Consider the following 23245-nt stretch of genomic DNA (forward strand, 5'->3'; position numbering starts at 1 on the left):
CAATTTTGACCCTTACTCTGTTTTTATATAGAAGTGATCAGCCCATCTCAGTCTGCTGGTCACAACAACATCTGATTCATTACATATCTTCCTGAGCTCCCTGATCTTTCCTCTTCGCCGTGCACCTCCTTCACAAATTGGCCCAAACATCTTCTGTGGGATTTTATTTCTCAATATATACTTATCTGTTCTCCATAATTTTGTGTCATGTAGTAACACTGGTCTGATTTTATTCAGTTGGGACACAAATTTATAATGTTTTTCCAAAGGTTTAGTAAACACAACAGATACACATAACAGATGTTAGACATCAATAATATATTCTCCTTAACTTTTTGGAATAGTCTGCCTACGCTGAGGTAACTTTTCGATTCCACAACTGGAGAAATCACATGGTTTTGAGCCAAAAAAATTGTTGAGCCGTGTTTGGATCACATTTTCATCCGGAAAGGAAGCTGTGTGAAGGTTGCTCGATAGAGAGCAGAAAAGGTGGAAATCTGAGGGCACGAGGTCAGGTGAATAAGGTGGGTGTGGAATGACTTCTCAAACCCACTCCTGTATCGTGTTTTTTGTCAAACTAGGCAAATATGGGCAGGCATTCCTGGTTGTCATTTTTGGATAGCGTCTTTAAGATGTCACAGTTGTTGACAATAAGTGTCAGCAGTGATGGTTACACCTGGGGAGCAGGTCATAGTATACCACACCGTCGCTGTTCCACCATACATCACACTATCTTTTGTGGACGCACGTGGGTCTTTTTAGACCAAAAGGCTGTAATTCGTATGATATATCCCTAAGATCCCTATCTCAAACAATAGTGAAAATTTTCTTTATATATTTATCCATTTCCAAGATACAGAGATTCAAAATTACTCCATTTGTACACACGAATTATGCATGTGAAATCCAGTGTGAGAATAAAAAGTAGTTTATAAAGTATTTTAGCATTTAGAGATATGGTTTAAAGCGTCCGCGTTATCATCAAAAGGGTTCTTGGAACCCCATGTTGTAATACTGAAGCACATTGAAACTTTTTGTGTACATAAAATCTGATCTGAGGTGTAAAATTAGTTTTGCGATGTTTTCACATAAGTAAACTATCAAAATTTTACTGATCCATGAAGTTCTTTTCATGTGAGTGGCATGCCTTACAGCAGCAGGAAAACAAAGGGAACCAGTGGAGAAATCCTCCTACAGAGCACAAAAAAGGTGAATGTATTCCTCTTTAAAAGACTCTGACTGAAAATTGGTGTACCAGCTGCTTCATTCTACCTTCCTTCGCACCTTTAAAAATTTTCATAAAAATTTTGGCTTGCAAACGTATTCATGTATTTTTACTCTGAGAGAGGAGATGGTTGCAGTGGGAAAGAGACGGAAAAGTAATAAATACTGGAAGATAGTAAACAGTGTTTATAGTATAGAAAGAGTGAAGGAGAAAATGGCATTGTGATAGAAAGTGAGAGACACAGTGGCAGTGGAATAAAACTGACAGTGACAATGCTATGAAAAGAGTCTAGGAGATGATTTTTCCACATATTATTATTATTATTATTGGTTTTACAAACTATTTACGTTTTCCTCTAACCCAAGTTTATACATCAAATTTAATTTTAATTCACTGTTTGTGACTATCTGCCCATAAATGTTGTTCAGTACTACTTCTTCTAATAAATATATGAATTCCTTGTATCCATGTGGCCAGTGGTCTCCCTCTTTTATTCCTTCAGGTGGTTCTCTTTCCTCAGCAGTCTCCCTCTGACATCCTTTTCGTATGTCCATGCCCCTCGCCTCTCCTCTTCTCTCTCTCCCTCGCTCTGCCTCTCCCTCTCCCTCTCCCTCTCTCTGCCTCTCCCTCTCCCCCCACTCCCCTCCCCCATTCCCCCTCTCCCTCCACCTCCTCCCCGCCCCCCCACCCCCCACACACACACAGAATCAATAATCGAACTTGTGACATCCATTTTCTTCCTGTTGATTTCACTTGTGACTCTTTCCCATCTAATATCCCAGCATACCATCTCAGTTCCCAAAAATCTTTCCATTAATTAGGACTTACGTGGCCATAATTCTGAGCCAGATGTATTAATGCTTCTAATAATTGTTTTGAAGATTTTTCTTTTGTTTCTTTTCTAATCTGTTGATCACACGAGCTAGACTACCATTGGCTACCATTTAATGGTGAATAATGAATTTTACAGTATTTGTTCTTGTATTAATTTCCTTACCTTCTTCACCATCATGTGATTTTTACTCCCAGATACTTATAGAGTACGTGTAATGTTTCCACACCATTTTCCAGTATCAAATCCTTATTCGTTCCTCATATTACAGTGTATTTTGTTTTATTTGTGTTGTCATGAAGGCCCCCTTTCTATACCTCTCTATTAGCATATTTACCAAAGCACTGATGACTTTAAATATAAGACAACAAACCCCCCCCCCTCCTTTTTTTAAGAGGCTGTTTGAGAAAAATTTATACTGTTTTATTGACATAAAAGTAACTGCCAAAAGGTTAACATTATACCTATTCTAAACTTTTGTCATTTATTTATTGATTGATTGACTACATTTTGATAGTACTAGGAGAAATAAAAAAATGAAAAGAAATTATTCACACTAATTTTCAGACTTTTTTTTCCTACCTTTTTTGCTTACTGACCGTTTAGTCTGTGGTGTTGCTACTTTCAGTCATCATCATGATCATCGTCATTATCCTAATAGCACAGCTGTGAAATTTATATCATTGTTGTCACAAATAGTTGGCTGTATCCTTCTAATATGGTGTTATTTCTGAGGTTGCTGTTACAGAGACTTCTGAGAACATAGCTGTTTTTTTCCTAATACATTTTAGATTTTGCTTCTGTGCTGCCATGAGAATGTTACAATGTCTCTTGCTTCCAAACATATTGCCCACCCGCTGCTCTCTTATTGGCTATATAGAACCAGTTGACACATTCCCTTTCATACCCATCATATGTCATGGATAACATTGACAACATTCCAGCAAGAGAACGTATATACACCACTTGCCTGTATCTCGACTTTTACCATCTCCTGCTGAAATGAATATTAAAGTTGAGTATTTGACCAATATTAAAATAATTTCGATTCCGATTACAAATGGATTCAAGCAAACTGCTGTTTAAACTTTGTACATGTTCATGAAAAGCCAAAGTACATGGTACAAATTACCATGGTTGACAACGCAACGAAATTTATTGCTTGCTTATCACTTCCATCCACGTAATCATCCTAGCTGTCAGCCAAGCTGGTGTCGCTGCTCCCTCTGCAAACCTTCCATACTGCTGCGCTTAAGCAATAGTGAAACACAGACAACAATATCTTCTAAGGCACAGGTCATATGTAACATCACCAACTAATACATAAATAAGATTGAAATTACAATTCAGTCCCAGTCTTGAACTTTCACTCGTCCCACGCTTTAGTGATGTCCGTTCATACTATCTCCATGACAAATCTTGCCACTGTAATTTGTTCTTGCAGTAACAATTACTATCAATTTAATTTTGTTTCCCTTGTTAAACTTTTCATTCTGGATTAATTTTCCTTCTTGTTTCAACTGAATGTCATCATCATGTTCTAAAGCTGGTAACGTTTTTACCTTGTATTTCAAACTGTGAAAAAAGACAAAATTTCTCATGTGCAATCCAATTGGCAAATCATTACAGTGTCTCATAATAAAATAAGAGGTAGATCTGGATTCTGAATCAACTAGTGTTTTGTGAAGAACAGAATGTCTGTTTTTGAATGTTATCTTTACTTATAAAGAGCATTAATGTTTTATATGGTATCCATACATGTATAAGAATGTTTATTGCAAACCTGTTCAAATACAAAAAAAGTTTGTAAGATGGTAGAATTTAATACTGTTTCCTCCTGCATTTCACAAAATTGTCAAATTTTAATCGGAGCAATAGACTGTTGTAGTGTGCAGTTCTTAGTTTCTCACATAATATCTTACACTAGTGCCATGTGAATTAAAGTCACATGATTGGTTGAGCATGTCAATACTGTATCAAGTGCTTCATCATATTGGGAAATCTCAAGCCTTTTGGTACACGAATAACATTTGCCAAGCCCTGAGCTTTGGAATTCATCAAAATAAATTGCTTGTGCCCTCAATAGCCAAAGCTTCATGTTTAAATATCAGATGACCCATATAAATGTAAACCTACCCCTATATACTCTACTAAACAACTTAAAAAAGTTTAACTTAGTGGCAATGGTTTAATCTGCGAATGTAACACAACCCTGTACTTTTCGAATGATGAATTTGGGAAAAAACCTCATCTTATAATCAGATAAATGTAATTTCTGGTGATATATTCAATGCCTTCTTAGGCTTGTATCAAAATTAGCTGTTCATAGCCAAATTGTAGTGAATATTAGTTCTATCATTTATTGGGATTACCATTTTTTTCTTCTAGTTTTCCAACATTTTCTCAGTATATATTTTACAAATTGTCGGTGATAGGCTGCATTCCTGATGTAATCTGTTTGTAACTTTAAATCCAGGTGCAAGAGGCAGTTTTGTATATTTATTCTTCTGTAGCAACAATACTGAAAGGAACTCCACATAGGTGTTGAGTTGCAGACAGGCACAGTGCTGCTAGAAATATTCAACTTTCAGATTAAGTCCTTTATCAAAGAAAACTCGCACACATCCACATAGGCACAACTCACTCACATGACCAATGTCATCTCCAAGCAGTGAAGTGTGACTGCAACCACGTCTGAAGTAAGCATCAGTCTGGCTATAGTGTAGTGGGGATATGGAAGAGGCATGGGATGGGAAAAGGAAGGTGTTGTGTATGACTTCGTACATAATGGTAAGGAGAGGTAGACTACAGAGTGGTGTGTCAACTGTCGCTGTATGGAAGCTGAACAGCAGCAGAAATCATTAGCAAAGAAGTTAGCTCATTAAACAGAGGATTTACTTAACTTTTATTTCTCCAAGTGTACAAAGACTCATTACAAATAATACAGCAAGAAATAGAGTCCAGTTCTCAAGATCAACAAGGAAGAGGCTATCTGAACTAAAGCATGAATGATGGCAGTGGAACCACAATTAGGCAGTGTCTGCATAGTGTCAGATAGTGTAGGTGCTTGAAAGGCAAGTGGACTATCCAACAGCCACAATCGGTCCTATATTGTGGTGCCAGACGGGCTTGTGGTACGGAGCCACTGGAGGTGTTGCTGAACGAGCATGCTCCATTGAGTTCACTGGATCCCGTACTGCTGTTGTTGCCATCTGACGGAAATGCCATTTCATTGCCAACTTTGTTGCCCTTGGAGTGGTATCAATATGTGATACCAAAAGACGGATAGCATTGGTAGAGTGAGAAAGATAGTAGTTTTGCCTGAGGGAGCATAGAGCAATGTGGTGGAGATAGGACAGGGCTGCTTTCACAGGTGGCTCTGCCTTTTATGGGCTAAAAGATGCCTGTGACAGAACTTGAGTAGGCGGTGGTGGGAGGAGGTACGGGAAAGGTCTTGCAGCCAAGTCTACTGGAGGGATATGCAGCATGAGGTAAGCAATGGGGGGCAGTGGTGCATTAGAGGTTGGCAAGAATATTGCATTAGTTATATGTGCAGTGGAATATCTCTGTGTATGGGTTGGGGAGGATATTTCTTATTTCATGTCACAGTAAGAGATAGTCAACTGTGACAGGAATGTAATTCATGTGCCCCATTCCAGGGTTGTACTGAGTGACAAGAGTGGTGGGGGAAATTCTCCTTAAGCTGCCATTTCACAACCTGACTGGTCAGCCTACTGGTCAGATGCATTTTTTTTCTCTGGTGTTTTGGCAGATACTTACAATTTCATTTTTGTAGTGTGTAGATGGATACAACCCAAACAAATCTTGTTATCATGCCTTTCATATGATGTCCAGCATTGACAGAAAGTGTCAGTCTGTTTCCTGTGAGAAACAAAATCACTTTGAAATCAGAATTTTATGTACCCATTCAGTAGAGCAGTCCAAAATTAGTCTAAAGTGATATTCATTTTCCGACATGTGTTAATGGGAACAGTAAAACATGAAGAATAATCAGTACTCCAGCAGTGACTGAGCAGTGCTTCTGCAAGGCAGTAGCAATCAGCACGAGCCAAGGTATTGCTTCTGGAGCACTGGTTATTCCTTGTGTTTTACTGTTCCTGTTAATGCACGTCATTAAAACAAATACCACACTAGATTAAATAGGGACAGCTGTGTGTAATGGGGATGTAAAATTGCACTTTGAAAATCATTGTGTTTGGAATGGGAAACAAACTGGTGCTTTCCATTGATGCTGGGGGGTCACATGAAAGATGTGATGAGCGGGATTTGTCTGGGCTCACTCCAGCCACACACTGCAAAAACAAAACTGCAGTTATCTACCGAAACACCAGAGAAAATGCACCTGAAAACTCTTAGGACAGAGACACTGTATAGATGACCTAGCAGACAAGGCTTTTGTGGTTGATGCTGTCACATACAGAGAAGTCACAATGGTAGAAAATTGTAGCAAAATTCAGGAAGACCTGCAGAGGATCGATGGTAGGTGCAGGAAATGACTGTTGGTCCTCAGCATAAATAAATATAGTGTATTGCTAATACATAGATATGTATTGTATGATTATACACAGCAGCAGAACAATCAGTGGAAGCAGGGACTTTCTTGAAATACTTGGGAGGATGCATACAGAGCACGTTTCATTATAAGTTCATTTAATAAGCACAAAAGTGTCACAGAGATGATCAACCAACTACAGTGGCAGATGCTGCAAGAGAGGCATTGTGCATCATGGTGTGATTTGTTGTTAAATTTCTAAGAACATATGTTCCTAGAAGAGTCAACAAATATATTGCTTCCTTCTACATGTTGTTGTTGTTGTGGTCTTCAGTCCTGAGACTGGTTTGATGCAGCTCTCCATGCTACTCTATCCTGTGCAAGCTTTTTCATCTCCCAGTACCTACTGCAACCTACATCCTTCTGAATCTGCTTAGTGTATTCATCTCTTGGTCTCCCCCTACGATTTTTACCCTCCACGCTGCCCTCCAATACTAAATTGGTGATCCCTTGATGCCTCAGAACATGTCCTACCAACCGATCCCTTCTTCTGGTCAAGTTGTGCCACAAACTTCTCTTCTCCCCAATCCTATTCAATACTTCCTCATTAGTTATGTGATCTACCCATCTAAACTTCAGCATTCTTCTGTAGCACCACATTTCGAAAGCTTCTATTCTCTTCTTGTCCAAACTATTTATCGTCCATGTTTCACTTCCATACATGGCTACACTCCATACGAATACTTTTAGAAATGACTTCCTGACACTTAAATCAATACTGGATGTTAACAAATTTCTCTTCTTCAGAAACGCTTTCCTTGCCATTGCCAGCCTACATTTTATATCCTCTCTACTTCGACCATCATCAGTTATTTTGCTCCCCAAATAGCAAAACTCCTTTACTACTTTAAGTGCCTCATTTCCTAATCTAATTCCCTCTGCATCACCCGACTTAATTAGACTACATTCCATTATCCTCGTTTTGCTTTTGTTGATGTTCATCTTATATCCTCCTTCCAAGACACTGTCCATTCCATTCAACTGCTCTTCCAAGTCCTTTGCTGTCTCTGACAGAATTACAATGTCATCGGCGAACCTCAAAGTTTTTATTTCTTCTCCATGAATTTTAATACCTACTCCGAATTTTTCTTTTGTTTCCTTTACTGCTTGCTCAATATACAGATTGAACAACATCGGGGACAGGCTACAACCCTGTCTTACTCCCTTCCCAACCACTGCTTCCCTTTCATGTCCCTCGACTCTTATAACTGCCACCTGGTTTCTGTACAAATTGTAAATAGCCTTTCGCTCCCTGTATTTTACCCCTGCCACCTTTAGAATTTGAAAGAGAGTATTCCAGTCAACATTGTCAAAAGCTTTCTCTAAGTCTACAAATGCTAGAAACGTAGGTTTGCCTTTCCTTAATCTTTCTTCTAAGATAAGTCGTAAGGTCAGTATTGCCTCACGTGTTCCAGTGTTTCTACGGAATCCAAACTGATCTTCCCCGAGGTTGGCTTCTACTAGTTTTTCCATTCGTCTGTAAAGAATTCGTGTTAGTATTTTGCAGCTGTGACTTATTAAGCTGATAGTTCGGTAATTTTCACATCTGTCAACACCTGCTTTCTTTGGGATTGGAATTATTATATTCTTCTTGAAGTCTGAGGGTATTTCGCCTGTTTCATACATCTTGCTCACCAGATGGTAGAGTTTTGTCAGGACTGGCTCTCCCAAGGCTGTGAGTAGTTCTAATGGAATGTTGTCTACTCCCGGGGCCTTGTTTCGACTCAGGTCTTTCAGTGCTCTGTCAAACTCTTCACGCAGTATCGTATCTCCCATTTCATCTTCATCTACATCCTCTTCCATTTCCATAATATTGTCCTCAAGTACATCGCCCTTGTATAGACCCTCTATATACTCCTTCCACCTTTCTGCTTTCCCTTCTTTGCTTAGAACTGGGTTTCCATCTGAGCTCTTGATATTCATACAAGTCGTTCTCTTATCTCCAAAGGTCTGTTTAATTTTCCTGTAGGCGGTATCTATCTTACCCCTAGTGAGATAGGCCTCTACATCCTTACATTTGTCCTCTAGCCATCCCTGCTTAGCCATTTTGCACTTCCTGTCGATCTCATTTTTGAGACGTTTGTATTCCTTTTTGCCTGTTTCACTTACTGCATTTTTATATTTTCTCCTTTCATCAATTAAATTCAATATTTCTTCTGTTACCCAAGGATTTCTACTAGCCCTCGTCTTTTTACCTACTTGATCCTCTGCTGCCTTCACTACTTCATCCCTCAAAGCTACCCATTCTTCTTCTACTGTATTTATTTCCCCCATTCCTGTCAATTGCTCCCTTATGCTCTCCCTGAATCTCTGTACAATCTCTGGTTCTTTTAGTTTATCCAGGTCCCATCTCCTTAAATTCCCACCTTTTTGCAGTTTCTTCAGTTTTAATCTACAGGTCATAACCAATAGATTGTGGTCAGAGTCCACATCCGCCCCTGGAAATGTCTTACAATTTAAAACCTGGTTCCTAAATCTCTGTCTTACCATTATATAATCTATCTGATACCTTTTAGTATCTCCAGGGTTCTTCCATGTATACAACCTTCTTTCATGATTCTTAAACCAAGTGTTAGTTATGATTATGTTGTGCTCTGTGCCAAATTCTACCAGGCGGCTTCCTCTTTCATTTCTGTCCCCCAATCCATATTCACCGACTATGTTTCCTTCTCTCCCTTTTCCTACACTCGAATTCCAGTCACCCATGACTATTAAATTTTCGTCTCCCTTCACAATCTGAATAATTTCTTTTATTTCATCATACATTTCTTCAATTTCTTCGTCATCTGCAGAGCTAGTTGGCATATAAACTTGTACTACTGTAGTAGGTGTGGGCTTCGTATCTATCTTGGCCACAATAATGCGTTCACTATGCTGTTTGTAGTAGCTTACCCGCATTCCTATTTTCCTATTCATTATTAAACCTACTCCTGCATTACCCCTATTTGATTTTGTGTTTATAACCCTATAGTCACCTGACCAGAAGTCTTGTTCCTCCTGCCACCGAACTTCACTAATTCCCACTATATCTAACTTCAACCTATCCATTTCCCTTTTTAAATTTTCTAACCTACCTGCCCGATTAAGGGATCTGACATTCCACGCTCCGATCCGTAGAACGCCAGTTTTCTTTCTCCTGATAACAACATCCTCTTGAGAAGTCCCCGCCCGGAGATCCGAATGGGGGACTATTTTACCTCCGGAATATTTTACCCAAGAGGACGCCATCATCATGTAATCATACAGTAAAGCTGCATGCCCTCGGGAAAAATTACGGCTGTAGTTTCCCCTTGCTTTCAGCCGTTCGCAGTACCAGCACAGCAAGGCCGTTTTGGTTATTGTTACAAGGCCAGATCAGTCAATCATCCAGACTGTTGCCCTTGCAACTACTGAAAAGGCTGCTGCCCCTCTTCAGGAACCACACTTTTGTCTGGCCTCTCAACAGATACCCCTCCGTTGTGGTTACACCTACGGTACGGCTATCTGTATCGCTGAGGCACGCAAGCCTCCCCACCAACGGCAAGGTCCATGGTTCATGGGGGGGGTCCTTCTACATATATCTCCAAAAAGAAGCTGAAGCCCACGTAGAGGCTTACTGGTAATCATTCTACCCATGAGCTATTTGTGCTGGAACAGGAAAGTGGAGTAGTGACATTGGTACACAAAGTACCCTCTGCCACACACTGCAGCATGGCTTGCAGAGTATAGATGTAAATGTAGAAGTAGAAGGGGCTTCTTGGTATGGAATGGGAGGCAGATGTCAAAGTAGAAGTATCATTGATGGCTAATAGGTCTTATGTGGCTGGAGGTATTGATGTAGCCATCCTTGAGGTGAAGATCTTATTAAGGAATTTGGCTCTTTTTAACATTTTTCTTAATTGTTCGGGACAATAAGTTGTCATCTCTTCATCTAAGAATAGATGATGAATGCAGCTAGCCGCTAACTTTGTGTAATGTCTTGTCTGTATAGACGTGTATCTGTTGCCTTAAAGATCCCTTCACCTTCACACATAAATCTATACAGTAAAGTAAGGGCCTCCCATTTCTTGGCTGATCTGTGATAAGACAGGCGAAAAGTTAGACTAATGGAGGATTATTAGTATTATCTCTATTTTCATTCGCTCTCTCTCTTTCTCTCCTTTATCTGTGTACAGTTTTTAATATAATATTTCATTACGTGAAATCAGCCAAATAGAATCTTTGGTGTAGTCCTTCGTCTTGGTAATCAGCGGCTGGCTTGCTGTAAGAGATCTTTACATTTATTATTACTGTTAAACACTGCATTCAGTCGGGAGAATCAATCGTGTGGACAATTTGTTCCTTTTACGAAAGATTGCGAATTCCAGATGTGTACGAAGCCTTTTTGGACGATTTAACACAGACTCGGTGATTGCAGGCTCTCTTCGACACAGCTGAAACTTCCCCACTAATTACAGGGCCAACGTGATCATCAAATGATTCAGATAAAAACTCATTCGTTCATTCACTCCAGAACAAAAAAGTCGCAAACCTTATTTATGAAGGAAATCGTGTATTAAATCCATCTCCAATACATGTCCAGATCTCCGGTGATTCCACGTCTTAATTATTTTCCGTTTACAGTCTCTTTCTCTTCAAACAAACCGCTAGCGGCACAAATGTTAATTGCCTCGCTTTAGCGAGAAGAAAAGCAGAATATGAATCTCTCAGAAACACGTCAATCCCTCAACAGATACTCCAGAAGCTGTCCTAGTTACCCCTCTAACAACCATGGAGAATGCATATATGCATCTCTGTTATTTCAAAGAATAGACGCATTAGAAAATACTTTGGCGTTGTCGAGCTGTCGCCACATATGTTACAAGAAAATCAGATCAGATACTTTTCCAAAGTGAATGAATGTGGATGGTTTGATTGACAAAGATTAATTGGTGCGTGGTAGAGGGTATTTTCTGTGGGGACATTACATCTTGGGGCTGAGGACCATGTAAATTGAATGGGAGAAGGCATTGAGGTTCTGGAGGAATGCGGATAGGCTGTCGTCATCCTCAGTCTAAATCATGAAAAGATGTCAGTGAATATGAACCAGGTGAGGGACTTGGGATTGTGAGTGGTTACAAAGGATCCTCTAGATGGCCCATGAATAGGTTAGCACAGCGTAGTGTCACGCAGATACCTATTGCTGTACCTTACCATGGGTTTGTTTGTAGGTGATGTTTTCAAAGAATAAGTAATTATGTGTGAGGATATGCTTGATCATGGTGCCCAAGATAGAGGTTTATAGAGTGCATATCTATTTAGCAGGCAAAAAAATTGTCCAGTGGCATGCCGCAAAAACGTAAAATAATTTATTTGAAAGTTGTTGCAAAATGTAATCTCAGAAATAAATTACAAATATGCAGGTTTGTTTCTTTACTGTGATTAATGTGAGCATTTATTGTCTCTAGCAATTGCTGTTCCTTGGCATTTAAATCCTTTCTTTGGCATGAAATAATTGAAGGAGTGAAGAAATGTAATGAGACTGAAGTAAGCACATATAATTTGAATACATTTACACTTTTATTGATGAATAAATACATGTACCTTTGATATCAGTCAGTCAAGGAAGGCAGCAAGAACAGAAATGGGAATTTAAAATGACTGTAATTAGTTTTATAATAGTTTTCAGCAACCAGCAAGCCATATCAGAAGACCACAGAGATGCACATTTAGCGCTTCAAGCTCCTATACAAGGCTACACCATCTGTGAGAGATTAAATATAACTCAGATTAATGACATTTCTCTACAATATATTATTTTACCTCTAATGCCAGAACTCTTTATTTCTGAAAAAACAAGGCTGTTCCTTTCCGATGCTACTCACGGGGCTATTAAATCACTGCTATTTATTTAATTTTCTTTAATATCAACAATTTAGTTTTTTTCTTTTATTTGATTGGGAACTTTGATTGTTGTTGGCTGACAAAGAGATACGTTTTTTGGTTTCCTTTTGTGGATACTGTTTTGATTACATTGGTTTGTGTACATGTCATCATTTGGTTATTTTCACAATTTTTTTTCTCTTTTCTGTAGTGGTGTGATTTCCCATTATTGGTCATATTGCATTGCATTGTCTATGTCAACATATTTTTCAGGCCATAAAGTCGGATTTCTCATACATTCCATATCAATTTTAGCTCTGCCTCACCATTTGATCTAGTGTCATGGACAACTGGTGAAACCATGAAAGCAAGCTTCGACACTGTGATACTCACAGTCTCTGGCCACCAAGGTTTCTGGCCTCAGCAGCCAGAGACTGTGGTCATGTGTGAATGAGTTGCACGTCGTGTGTGTGTGTGTGTGTGTGTGTGTGTGTGTGTGTGTGTGTGTGTGTGTGTTGTACTAAGTTGTCTAATTCTGATGAAGGCTATTTTTTGCCAAAAGCTTACTCGTTTGACAGTCTTTTTTCTGTGCACATTTGTGACTCAGCATCTCAACTATATGATGAGTAGAAACTGTCCTTTTCATAAAGTTGTTATTATTCCATCCTGGATATTCCATTACAAGGTTTTGTGAGTGGTATAAATGTTTAAAAGAGGGGTGAGAATACGTTGAAGATGACAACTACCCTGGACACCCCAGTGCATCAGTTACTGACAACATTGTGGAAGAAGTAAAGAAAATGGTCTGGAAAATTTTTAAGAAATTTGAAATTGACATTTTCGGCAAATATCTTTTTAAAAAGAAGAAGAAGAAGAAGAAGACAGCTTCAGCCTATTACCCATAATCTACCCTTCTGTACAAAAGACACAGACCATTTCCTCTGCCAACTTTCTGCAGTTGGTGTTTCTTTGCCAACCAGTGTCCACTTGTCATCTCTGATGTCACCTCCCTGTAACTAACATCCCCAGTGTCTATGGCCTTGCCACTATTGAACACTACCTTTACCAGTGCCTGAATGACACCAAACCTACAACCTCCTTCCTGGTCAACTACAATCACTTCTTCATTGAAGGCATCACACTGCTTCACAAAGCATGGACTACATCTAAATCAGTTTGGCAAAAATAAACTAGCAGCAGACATTGGAAAAGCTTTTCATGAAATAATAGGCCTAAACAATAACGATCATGAAAGCAGACCAGTCATAGCCCTAACTAACGAGGGAAACTAGTGAGCCGGGCCAACTCTAGCAGGATTTGGTCCAGTAACAAAAATCTGCAACAAGTAATTAATACACAAACGAAAGTTCACTCAAACAGCAACACAATTAAAGACAAACAAAAGTTAACAGTGTTTCATCAGAACATGAGGCCTATACTGCAAGCTGAATCAGTTCACAGCAAATATAGAAGAGACAGAAGGTATAAACAGTGCCCACATTCTGTGTCTAACAGAACACCACATCACTGCTGGTATTGAAGTGGTCCCTATTCCCAACTATGTTTTGGCAACGTCTTATTACAGGAACTATATGGACAAAGGAGGAGTAACTGTATACGTAAAAAACAATGTCTTGTTCACGGCAATAGATGTACAAAGATTCTGCTTTGAGATACATTTTGAAGTATGTGCTATAGAGGTGCCAGACACTGTCTCCAGATTAACAGTTGTGGCAGTTTACAGGGCACCATCTGGTAATTTTAAAGTGTTTGTTAAACAATTAGATACTCTTTTGTTGTACTTAAGTAGAAAAAATAGGGGCATGGTAGTTGTTGGGGATTTTAACATAGATTTATTGGTTAATTCTCCCTGCAAGGTGGAGTTTGAAAATCTCATGGGCACATACGACCTTGTTCCCGTGGTTAGCTCGCCCACCAGAACCACAACCTCTTCCAGTACTCTCATTGATAACGTTTTTGTTGATCAGAGTAAAGTCAACCATATTAATATTGAAATGGTTATAAATGGTCTGTCTGACCATGACGGACAATGAGTTACTTTCAACAGCTTGGGAATTCCTCTGAGTGACACCTCACTTAGATAGAAAACAGTAAGGAAAATAAGTGAGGAAGCTATTCAAACGTTCAGATCATGTCTTCAGCATACTGACTGGACACCTGTTTGTCTAGCAGAAACTGCTAATTCAAAATACAATTTATTCACAAATGAGATAGCAGGTACCTTTGAAAGTGTATTTCCAAAAAAGTCATACAGAGTCCAACCTGCTAGGTCTGCAAAAAAACCATGGCTCACTAAGGGCATCATAGCTTCCTGTCAGAGAAAAAGACAACTCTACATAGCATCAAAGACTTCTAACAACCCTGCTCAGCTAAAACATTATAAACTCTACTGTAAAATTCTTGCCAAAGTAATTAAAAACTCTAAAAGTGTGTGTATAGCATCTGAAATTACTAATTCTGAAAATAAAATTAAAACAATTTGGAATGTGATAGAGAGAAACAGGGACTGTAAACTACACCAAAGACAAAAATATTGTTTTAACTGTTGACAACTCAGAGATAACTAATAGTGAAGAAATTGCTGAAATCTTTAACCAACATTTTTTAACTGTCCCAACACAGATAGGTTGCCATGGTTCTGTAGATAAAGCTGCCTGTATAATGAAAAATAATTTTCCAGAACCTTTCAGTCAAATAAGTGTGCTTCCCATTACTGCCAATGAAATCAAAAAAATCATACAGTCTTTGAAAAATAAACATTCTGATGGTATCGACGATATTTCAAGCAAGCTGTTGAAGGCTCGTTGTAGTGAAGTGGCCGAAGTTTTGTCTCACATCTGCAACACATCCATGCAACAAGGAGTGTTTCCAGACAGAATGAAATACTCTATTGTCAGGCCCCTGTACAAAGCAGGGGATGCTACAAATGTGTCAAACTATCGCCCTATCTCTCTATTAACAACATTTTCAAAAGTCCTAGAAAAAGCTCTGTACAATAGGATTGTGGCACACCTTGGTGACCTGAACATCATTAACAGTCAGCAGTTTGGTTTTCAAAAGGGAGTTTCAATAGATAACGCAATTTTCTCATTCACAAATGATGTTCTAGAGTCTATAAACAGCAAGAGGCTGCCAATTGGTGTCTTATGCGACCTATCAAAGGCGTTCGACTGTGTAGATCACCAGATACTCTTCAAGAAGGCCTGTCATTATGGAATTACAGGACCTGTAGGGAACTGGTTAAAATCATACCTCGAAAATAGGAAGCAGAAGATTATTCTAGATGTTTCGGATAGTGTATCACAATATATAGTGGACTCTGAGTGGGGAATTGTGCAGCATGGAGTGCCACAGGGATCAGTGCTTGGGCCCTTGCTGTTCCTCATATATGTTAATGACCTGCCTTTATCCATCAATAAGCAGTGTAAATTTACAATGTTCGCTGATGATACGAGCATTGTGGTGGATAATGTGTCAACTACTGACTTAGAATCCGAGGTCAATGATATCCTTAAGGAAGTTCTGGGTTGGTTTAGTATTAACTCCCTTTCAATAAACCTGAAAAAAACCAATTTTATCCAGTTCCAGACAACCCACAAAAACCCAAAAGAAATAGTTATCACACAGAATGATCAGATGATAAAGCAAGTGTACTTATCAAAATTCCTAGGCGTATACGTGGACAGTAGGCTGAACTGGGAACATCACGTTCTACAAACACTAAAACGGCTGACGTCGGCAACATTTGCTTTACGAATTTTGTCACGCTTCAAAGACATTACCATCTCAAAGTCAGCTTACTTTAGCTATTTTCATTCAGTCATGTGTTATGGCATCATCTTCTGGGGCAATACACCTGCCGCAAAGAAAATCCTCACAGCACAAAAAAGAGCAATAAGAATCATTTGTGGTGTACCCCCACGAACCTCATGTCGAAATCTTTTTAAACGACTTGAAATACTGACAGCAACATCCCAGTACATATATTCACTGATGTGCTTCATAATAAATAACCCCACTCTGTATGAAACGAATTGCCTACATCATGAACATCAGAAGAAAAGAGGATTTCCACTGTGAGTTAAAGAACTTGACACTTATTCAGAAAGGGGTAAAGTACGCTGGAACGAAAATTTTCAATTCCCTACCCAACAGCATCAAAAGTATAAGGAGTAGTACATCAGTATTTAAATGTAGCTTGAAAAATTATTTACTTGAGTCCTCACTTTATTCACTAGAGGAATTCTTTCAGAGAAATAAGTAAAACCCAGATTGGAAAGATGTTTTTACATTTTTTGGCACTGTTTACTGTTAAACTAATGTAATAATGCCCTAATGTAAAAATTCCTGTTTTTCTCATTTCCATTTTTGGGTCAATTTTAAACCCAAAGTGGGAAGTTTTGATTACTGCTCAAGGTTAAAATAAATGCAATAATGCCCTAAATATGAAACGGCTATCTTCACATTTATGTTGACTGGTTTTTAAAAGTATGACTTTTGTGCACTGTTATTAATACTATAACAATGTCTTTATTCTATGTATTTTATTATGTGTTTGTTGGTAATGAGGATCACCCTGTGGCTAAACATGCCTTGGTGCACGGCCAGCACATCTTGGCACAGTGTTACACCGTCTGGGTTATCTGGATACTTCCCACTAACACCAACCTATCCGAACTCCGAAGATGGGAACTTGTTCTTCAATATATCCTCTCTTCCCATTATCCACCAGGCCTCAATCTCCGCTAATTTCAAGTTGCCGCCACTCATACCTCACCTGTCATTCAACATCTTTGCCTCAGCACTTCAGCCTCGACTGACATCTCTGCCCAAACTCTTTGTCTTTAAATATGTCTGCTTGCGTCTGTATATGTGTGGATGGATATGTGTGTGTGTGCGAGGGTATACCCGTCCTTTTTTCCCCCCAAGGTAAGTCTTTCCACTCCCGGGATTGGAATGACTCCTTACCCTCTCCCTTAAAACCCACATCCTTTCGTCTTTCCCTCTCCTTCCCTCTTTCCTGATGAGGCAACAGTTTGTTGCGAAAGCTTGAATTTTGTGTGTATGTTTGTGTTTGTTTGTGTGTCTATCGACGTGCCAGCTCTTTCGTTTGGTAAGTCACATCATCTTTGTTTGTAGATATATTTTTCCCACGTGGAATGTTTCCCTATTAATTTATTATGTATATTGACACGTTCCACATCTGAGTGACTTGCTCACATGTACAGATCTATGGAACAAGCATATAAATAAATAAATCACCTACAAACAAATCTGCAGTACAGCAGTGGGCACTCACATAGCACCATTCTTTAAAAACAACACTGTCACAAGCTCTCAAATGAAAGCAGCAGCACCATAGTAAACTTGTGACAACATTCCGTGGCATGCAGCATTATATTCAAATGCTAGATGCTACAGAATGTTGTTAAAAATGTACTGTTGTGGTGTGCCTTTTATTTCACAACTGATGATTATGTTCTTTTTAAAGAGTTGTTACTTTTCCAGACTTGTGAGTAACCAGATCTGAAGATGATTACCAAATTGTTAGAAACTAATGATGAAGTGTAGCTAATTGAAACAGAGACTGGTACAATAAATATTTTAGAACATATGTTAGAAAATAGTTCTCCTACTCTTTTGCAACTACTGTTTCCTTATCCATGGAGGAGAGAGGATTGTTCGCAAAAGACTGAAATAGAGGCGAGTCACTCTGAGACTGGGTGAGAGGGACCATTCTCTACTTCAAGTGTATGTTTTGATAGTGCTAGGAATTGCACCTTGTGGAGGTAAATATTGAACAGCAGTACTGTCCTCATTTTAATTTTGATTTTAGATATGCGTCTCTTGATTTGCCCCATCAGTGTGTGCACATATTACATACTATCACTTATTTAGAGAGTAAATTGTGAATTCTCTCAAGTTGGTGTACTCCGTAGTCATTTTTGTATTGTTCTTAACACATTTGGGGATACAAGATTATTATAATTGTCCTTCTGAATGATATCACTAAATATCTGTGAATGTTAATATTTCAGGTATGGCAGTCCAGACTTGTGTCTACATCACTTAATGTTATTAGTGGACATGTTAAAATTACTGGATTGGAGTTCTGGATACAGGCCAGAGGTGGTGCAAATAATGTCACTAATCAAGCGATTGTACCCACTTTTACCAGAAAAACATAAAGCACAAATGATACAAAGTTATCCTCTTCCAGAGAACATTGTGTTGTGGTGTGTTCTGCAACCTTCATCAGCTGTTACTGATGCTTCTACTATGGATGTTGCTAAAGAGACAATGCAGCTGATTGAAGAGTTCAAGCAAGGATCATTGTCTTCTGATAAATACAAAAAAATGGTATGTATTTGTATATTAATATTTTAAGTAGATGTAGGCAGAATCAGACACTGGAAAATCTGGGATGGAATAACAACAATATGAAAAGGATAGATTGCTACTCAGACAATGGAAACTCCCTGTTGGAATACCAACAATATTAGGAAAGGAATAGATTGCTTCTAACAGGAAAGATGACCCATTGTGTTTCAAACTGGCACAACAAAAAGGCTGTTACAGATGATAGCTTTTGGCCAAAGCCTTCTTCAGCAAAGAAAACAAAAAACACACATTCACACAAGCAAGCACACCACATGAGCTCTACCATTGGTACTCCGACCGGATCGAAATGTGACCGTCATTTGAATAGTAGTCTGGAGTAGGGAGAGGAAACTGGGAGGGGGGGGGGGGGGGGGGGGTTATGGGTGTGGAGAGAGAAGAGCACTGTGGGATATGCAGGGTCCAGATGGTGGCCTGACAAGACTGCCAGGCACAGTGTCAGGAGGGGGAATGGGGAGTAGAAATGGAGAAGAGTAAAGGAAGGGAAAGTAGGGGGCATTCACAGAGGGCGACACATAATGAGGGTGAGGGGATGTGAAGAGGGAGAACGTGACAGGACAGAGGGGGCAGAAACTGTTGGGTGGAGGGTGTGAGGGCAGTAGGTTACCACAGGTTGAGGCTGGGATAATGTGCTGTAAGTTAACTCCCATCTGTGCAGTTCAGAAAGGCTGGTGGTAGAGAGGAGGATCCAAAAAGTTGGTGGTAGAGAGGAGGATCCAGATGACCCAGGGTGTGAAGCAGCCATTGATATCAAGCATGTTACATTCAGCTGCATGTCGTGCCACAGGGTGTCTACTTTGCTCTTGGTCACAGTTTGGCAGTGACCACTAATCCTAGTGGACAGATGGTTCGTAGTCATACCAATATAAAAAGTTTTGCAATGATTGCAGCAGAGCTAGCATACAACATGACTGCTTTCACTGGTGGCCTTTGATGGAATAAGATAAGCCTGCAATGGATCTTAAATGGGAAGTGCTGGGTGGGAAGATTGGGCAAGTCTTGTACCTGGTTCTTCCACAGGGATATGATCCCTGTGGCAAGAGGTTGGGATTGGGAGTGGGATAGGGATGGACTAGGATGTTGTGGAGGTTGGGTGAGCAACAGAACACCAGTTTAGGAGGGATGAGTAGGATATCCCTCATTTCAGGGCATGATGATTGATGATCAAAGCCATAATGATGGATGTGGTTGAGTTGTTACAAGCCAGGGTGGTACTGGGTGACTAATGTGGCACTCTTTTGTAGTTGGCCTTGATGGAACTTTCAGCAGGTTTCCATGGCTGTGCTGTGAATTTATTTGTATACCTTCCCTTCAAAGAAAAACTAGTGCTGTGTTAGGATAAAGTTAGTTAGGTATATGAGCAATAATGTAGGGGGTGTGGAGTCCATAGGACATTGAGGAATGCAGTGTGCAGTTGCGACAAGACCATGGGCATGAGGGATTCTGGTGTATAGGCAACTGGCAGCGATAGTGATTAGTAGGGAACCAGGAGGTAAAGGGGAGGGGGTGGTGGAGAGTCATTGAAGAAAGTGGCTGGTATCTTTGACATGGGGGGCTAGATTACCAGCAATTGGGTGGAGGTGTCGTTCAGTGATTGCCAAAATCTTTTCAGTGGGGGCACAATAACAAGCTACAGTGGGGTGTCCAGGATTGTTGGGTTTGTGAATTTTGGGAAGCATGTAGAAGGTGGGCATATGAGATGTCACAGGGGTGAGGAAGGAAATGGATTCCGGGGAGAGGTTCTGGGAAGGGCCTAAGACTTTAAGTGGGGATTGGAGATTGTTGGAGTTCTGGGATGGAATCACTCTGGCAGAGTTTATAGGTGGATGAGTCAGACAATTGACAGACACCTTCTGCAAGATATTCACTATGACTCATCATGGCAGTGGTGGAGCCTATGTTAGCAGGGAGGTTGATTAGATCTTTCTTCTACTGAATACTTGGTGTTCTTAGGAAGGAACCCGGGAAAGGGTGGTGAGCCCAAGTTGGAGGTAAGGAATGCTTGGAAGGTGACTAGGGAGCAGTTGGGTGGAAGAATCATGGTTGGATGGTGGTATGAACTGGGAGAGGCAGGATTCAGTGTTGGAATTAGGTTGGCTTTGATTGGAGGGATTGGTGGCAGAGAAGTGTTTCAATTGCAGGGATCAGGGTAGGGAGAGTAGGTCTTTGACGACTCCAGTATGGTTAAATTTGGATGTAGGGCTAACGGATAGGTCTGAAACTTCTTCGGGGCTGAGAATTTTGGTGGAAAGTTTAATAACAGTGTTCCAGGATTGTTTAGACCCTGGATTTGGAGTGTTGATAGGAAGTTTTGGGGGATGAGGCAAGTTGAAAAGATCTTCTAGGCAGGGTCTGAGTGTTATGAAGGTTGACGAGGAGCAACACAGTGGGTAGGATAGGAATTGGATAGTGGTGCTCTTCACCACTTAGAATAGATATTGAGTGACAGACACGCACATTAGAGAAAGACTGCTACATATTATTAGCCAAACACACACACACACACACACACACACACACACAGCCATGGTGGACATGTTATTACTGAATTGGTGTTCTGGTCATCATCACGTGGTAAGGCCTGACTCTGACTGTGTATTAGGTGAGCAGTGATCTTTGCCGGAGTGGGTAGTGTGCTTGCAGAAGAGGTGTAGAGCATGGAAGGAAAATTTAGCAGGGGAATGCTCTGTTCAAGAATTACAAGAGGAGGAGATGTACATGGAAAAGGCTGGGGGATAAGGGAAGATTTCTGTTAAATTACATCATGGTCAGTCAGAGATTCTGAAATCAGAAGTTCAATTGTAAGGCATACTCAGTAGTAGATATAGACTCAGATCACAATTCAGTAATGATGAACAGTAGGCTGAAATTCAAGAGACTAACCAGGGAGAATCAGTGCAATAAAAATTGGAATACAGAAATCCTAAGGAATGAAGATATGTGCTTGAAGTTTTCTGAAGCTTTATAGATACGGTGACAGTGAATAGCTCAGTTGGAAGGAATGGACATATCTAAAAAGGTCAGTCACAGAAGTTGGAGAGAAAAACATAAGAACAAGGAAGGTAATTGTGAAGAACCGTGGGTAATACAAGAAATACTTCAGCTGATCGTTGAAAGAAGGAAGTACAAAAACGTTCAGGGAAATTGAGGAATAGAGAAATACAATTCACTAAGGAATGAAATTAACAGGAATTGTAAGGAAGTTAAGGCAAAATGGCCGCATAAAAAATGTAAAAAGCTTGAAAAGAAGTGACTGTCGGAAGGACTGGCTACACCTTTACCCTCAGTGAAATTAAAAGCAAAGATAGTAAGATTAAGAGTGCAATGGGAATTCCGCTGTTAAATGCAGAGGAGAGAGCAGATAGGTGGAACGTGTACAGTGAAGGCCTCTGTGAAGTGGAAGTCTTGTCTGATGACGTAGTAGAAGAAACAGGTGGTGATACAGAAGAGCTAGGGGAACCAGTATTAGAATCAGAATTTAAATGAACTTGGAAGACAAATAAGGCAGAAGGGATAGATAACATTGTGATTGGAATTTCTAAAATCATTGGGGAAAGTTCAAGAAAATTACTTTTCATGTTGGTGTGTAGAATGTTTGAAATTGGCAATATACCATCAGAATTTAGGAAAAACATCATCCACACAATTCAAAAGATTGAAAGAGCAGACAACTGCAAGAATTATTGCACAATCAGCTAAGCAGTTCATGCTTCCTAATTGCTAACAATAATAATATGAAGTAGTATGGGAAAGAAACTGGAAAATCTGTTAGGTGATGGTAGGTTTGACTTTAGGAAAGATAAAGGCAACAGGGGGGCAGTTCTGACATTGCAGCTGATAATGGAAGCAAGACTGAAGAAAAAATCAAAACATATTCATAGGATTTGTTGACCTAGAAAAAGCATTCGTCAGTGTAAAATGGTGCAAGATATTGGAAATACTGAGAAAAATAGGGTTAAGCTGTAGGTGAAGAAAGGTAGTATACAATATGTACAAGAACCAAGAGGAAACAGTAGGACAGGAAGGCCAAGAATGAAGTGCTCAAATTAAAAAGATAGTAAGGCAGCCCTCTCCTACCCCATCGAACCCTGGGTCACCTGTGAGACAGGTGTGTGATCTACCAACTTTGCTGCAACCACTGAGCCTCACTCTATGTGGACATATCCACTAACAAGCTGTCTGTTCATATGAATGGCCACTGTCAGACTGTGGCCAAGAGACAGCAAGACGACCCGCCTGCTGAGCATGGCACCCAACACAATGTGCTTGAATGACTGCTGCACAGCCTATGCCATCTGGATTCTTCCCATAAATACTAGCTTTTCTGAATTGTGCAGATGGGAACTTTTCCTGC

The 23245-nt window shown here is 39.8% G+C and overlaps 1 protein-coding gene across 1 annotated transcript in view; it reads left to right on the forward strand.

The window, feature by feature from the left end:
• The window catches only part of LOC124795263 (uncharacterized protein C1orf112-like), a 127541-nt gene that overhangs the window by 84582 nt on the left and 19714 nt on the right, over positions 1-23245 (forward strand). Inside the window, exon 11 of the mRNA XM_047259208.1 lies at positions 18531-18852. Coding sequence (XP_047115164.1) covers positions 18531-18852 — 322 coding nt within the window. The remainder of the gene's footprint in view (positions 1-18530; positions 18853-23245) is intronic.

This window comes from Schistocerca piceifrons, chromosome 4, assembly GCF_021461385.2.
Source record: "Schistocerca piceifrons isolate TAMUIC-IGC-003096 chromosome 4, iqSchPice1.1, whole genome shotgun sequence".
NCBI classification, from domain to species: Eukaryota; Metazoa; Arthropoda; class Insecta; order Orthoptera; family Acrididae; genus Schistocerca; species Schistocerca piceifrons.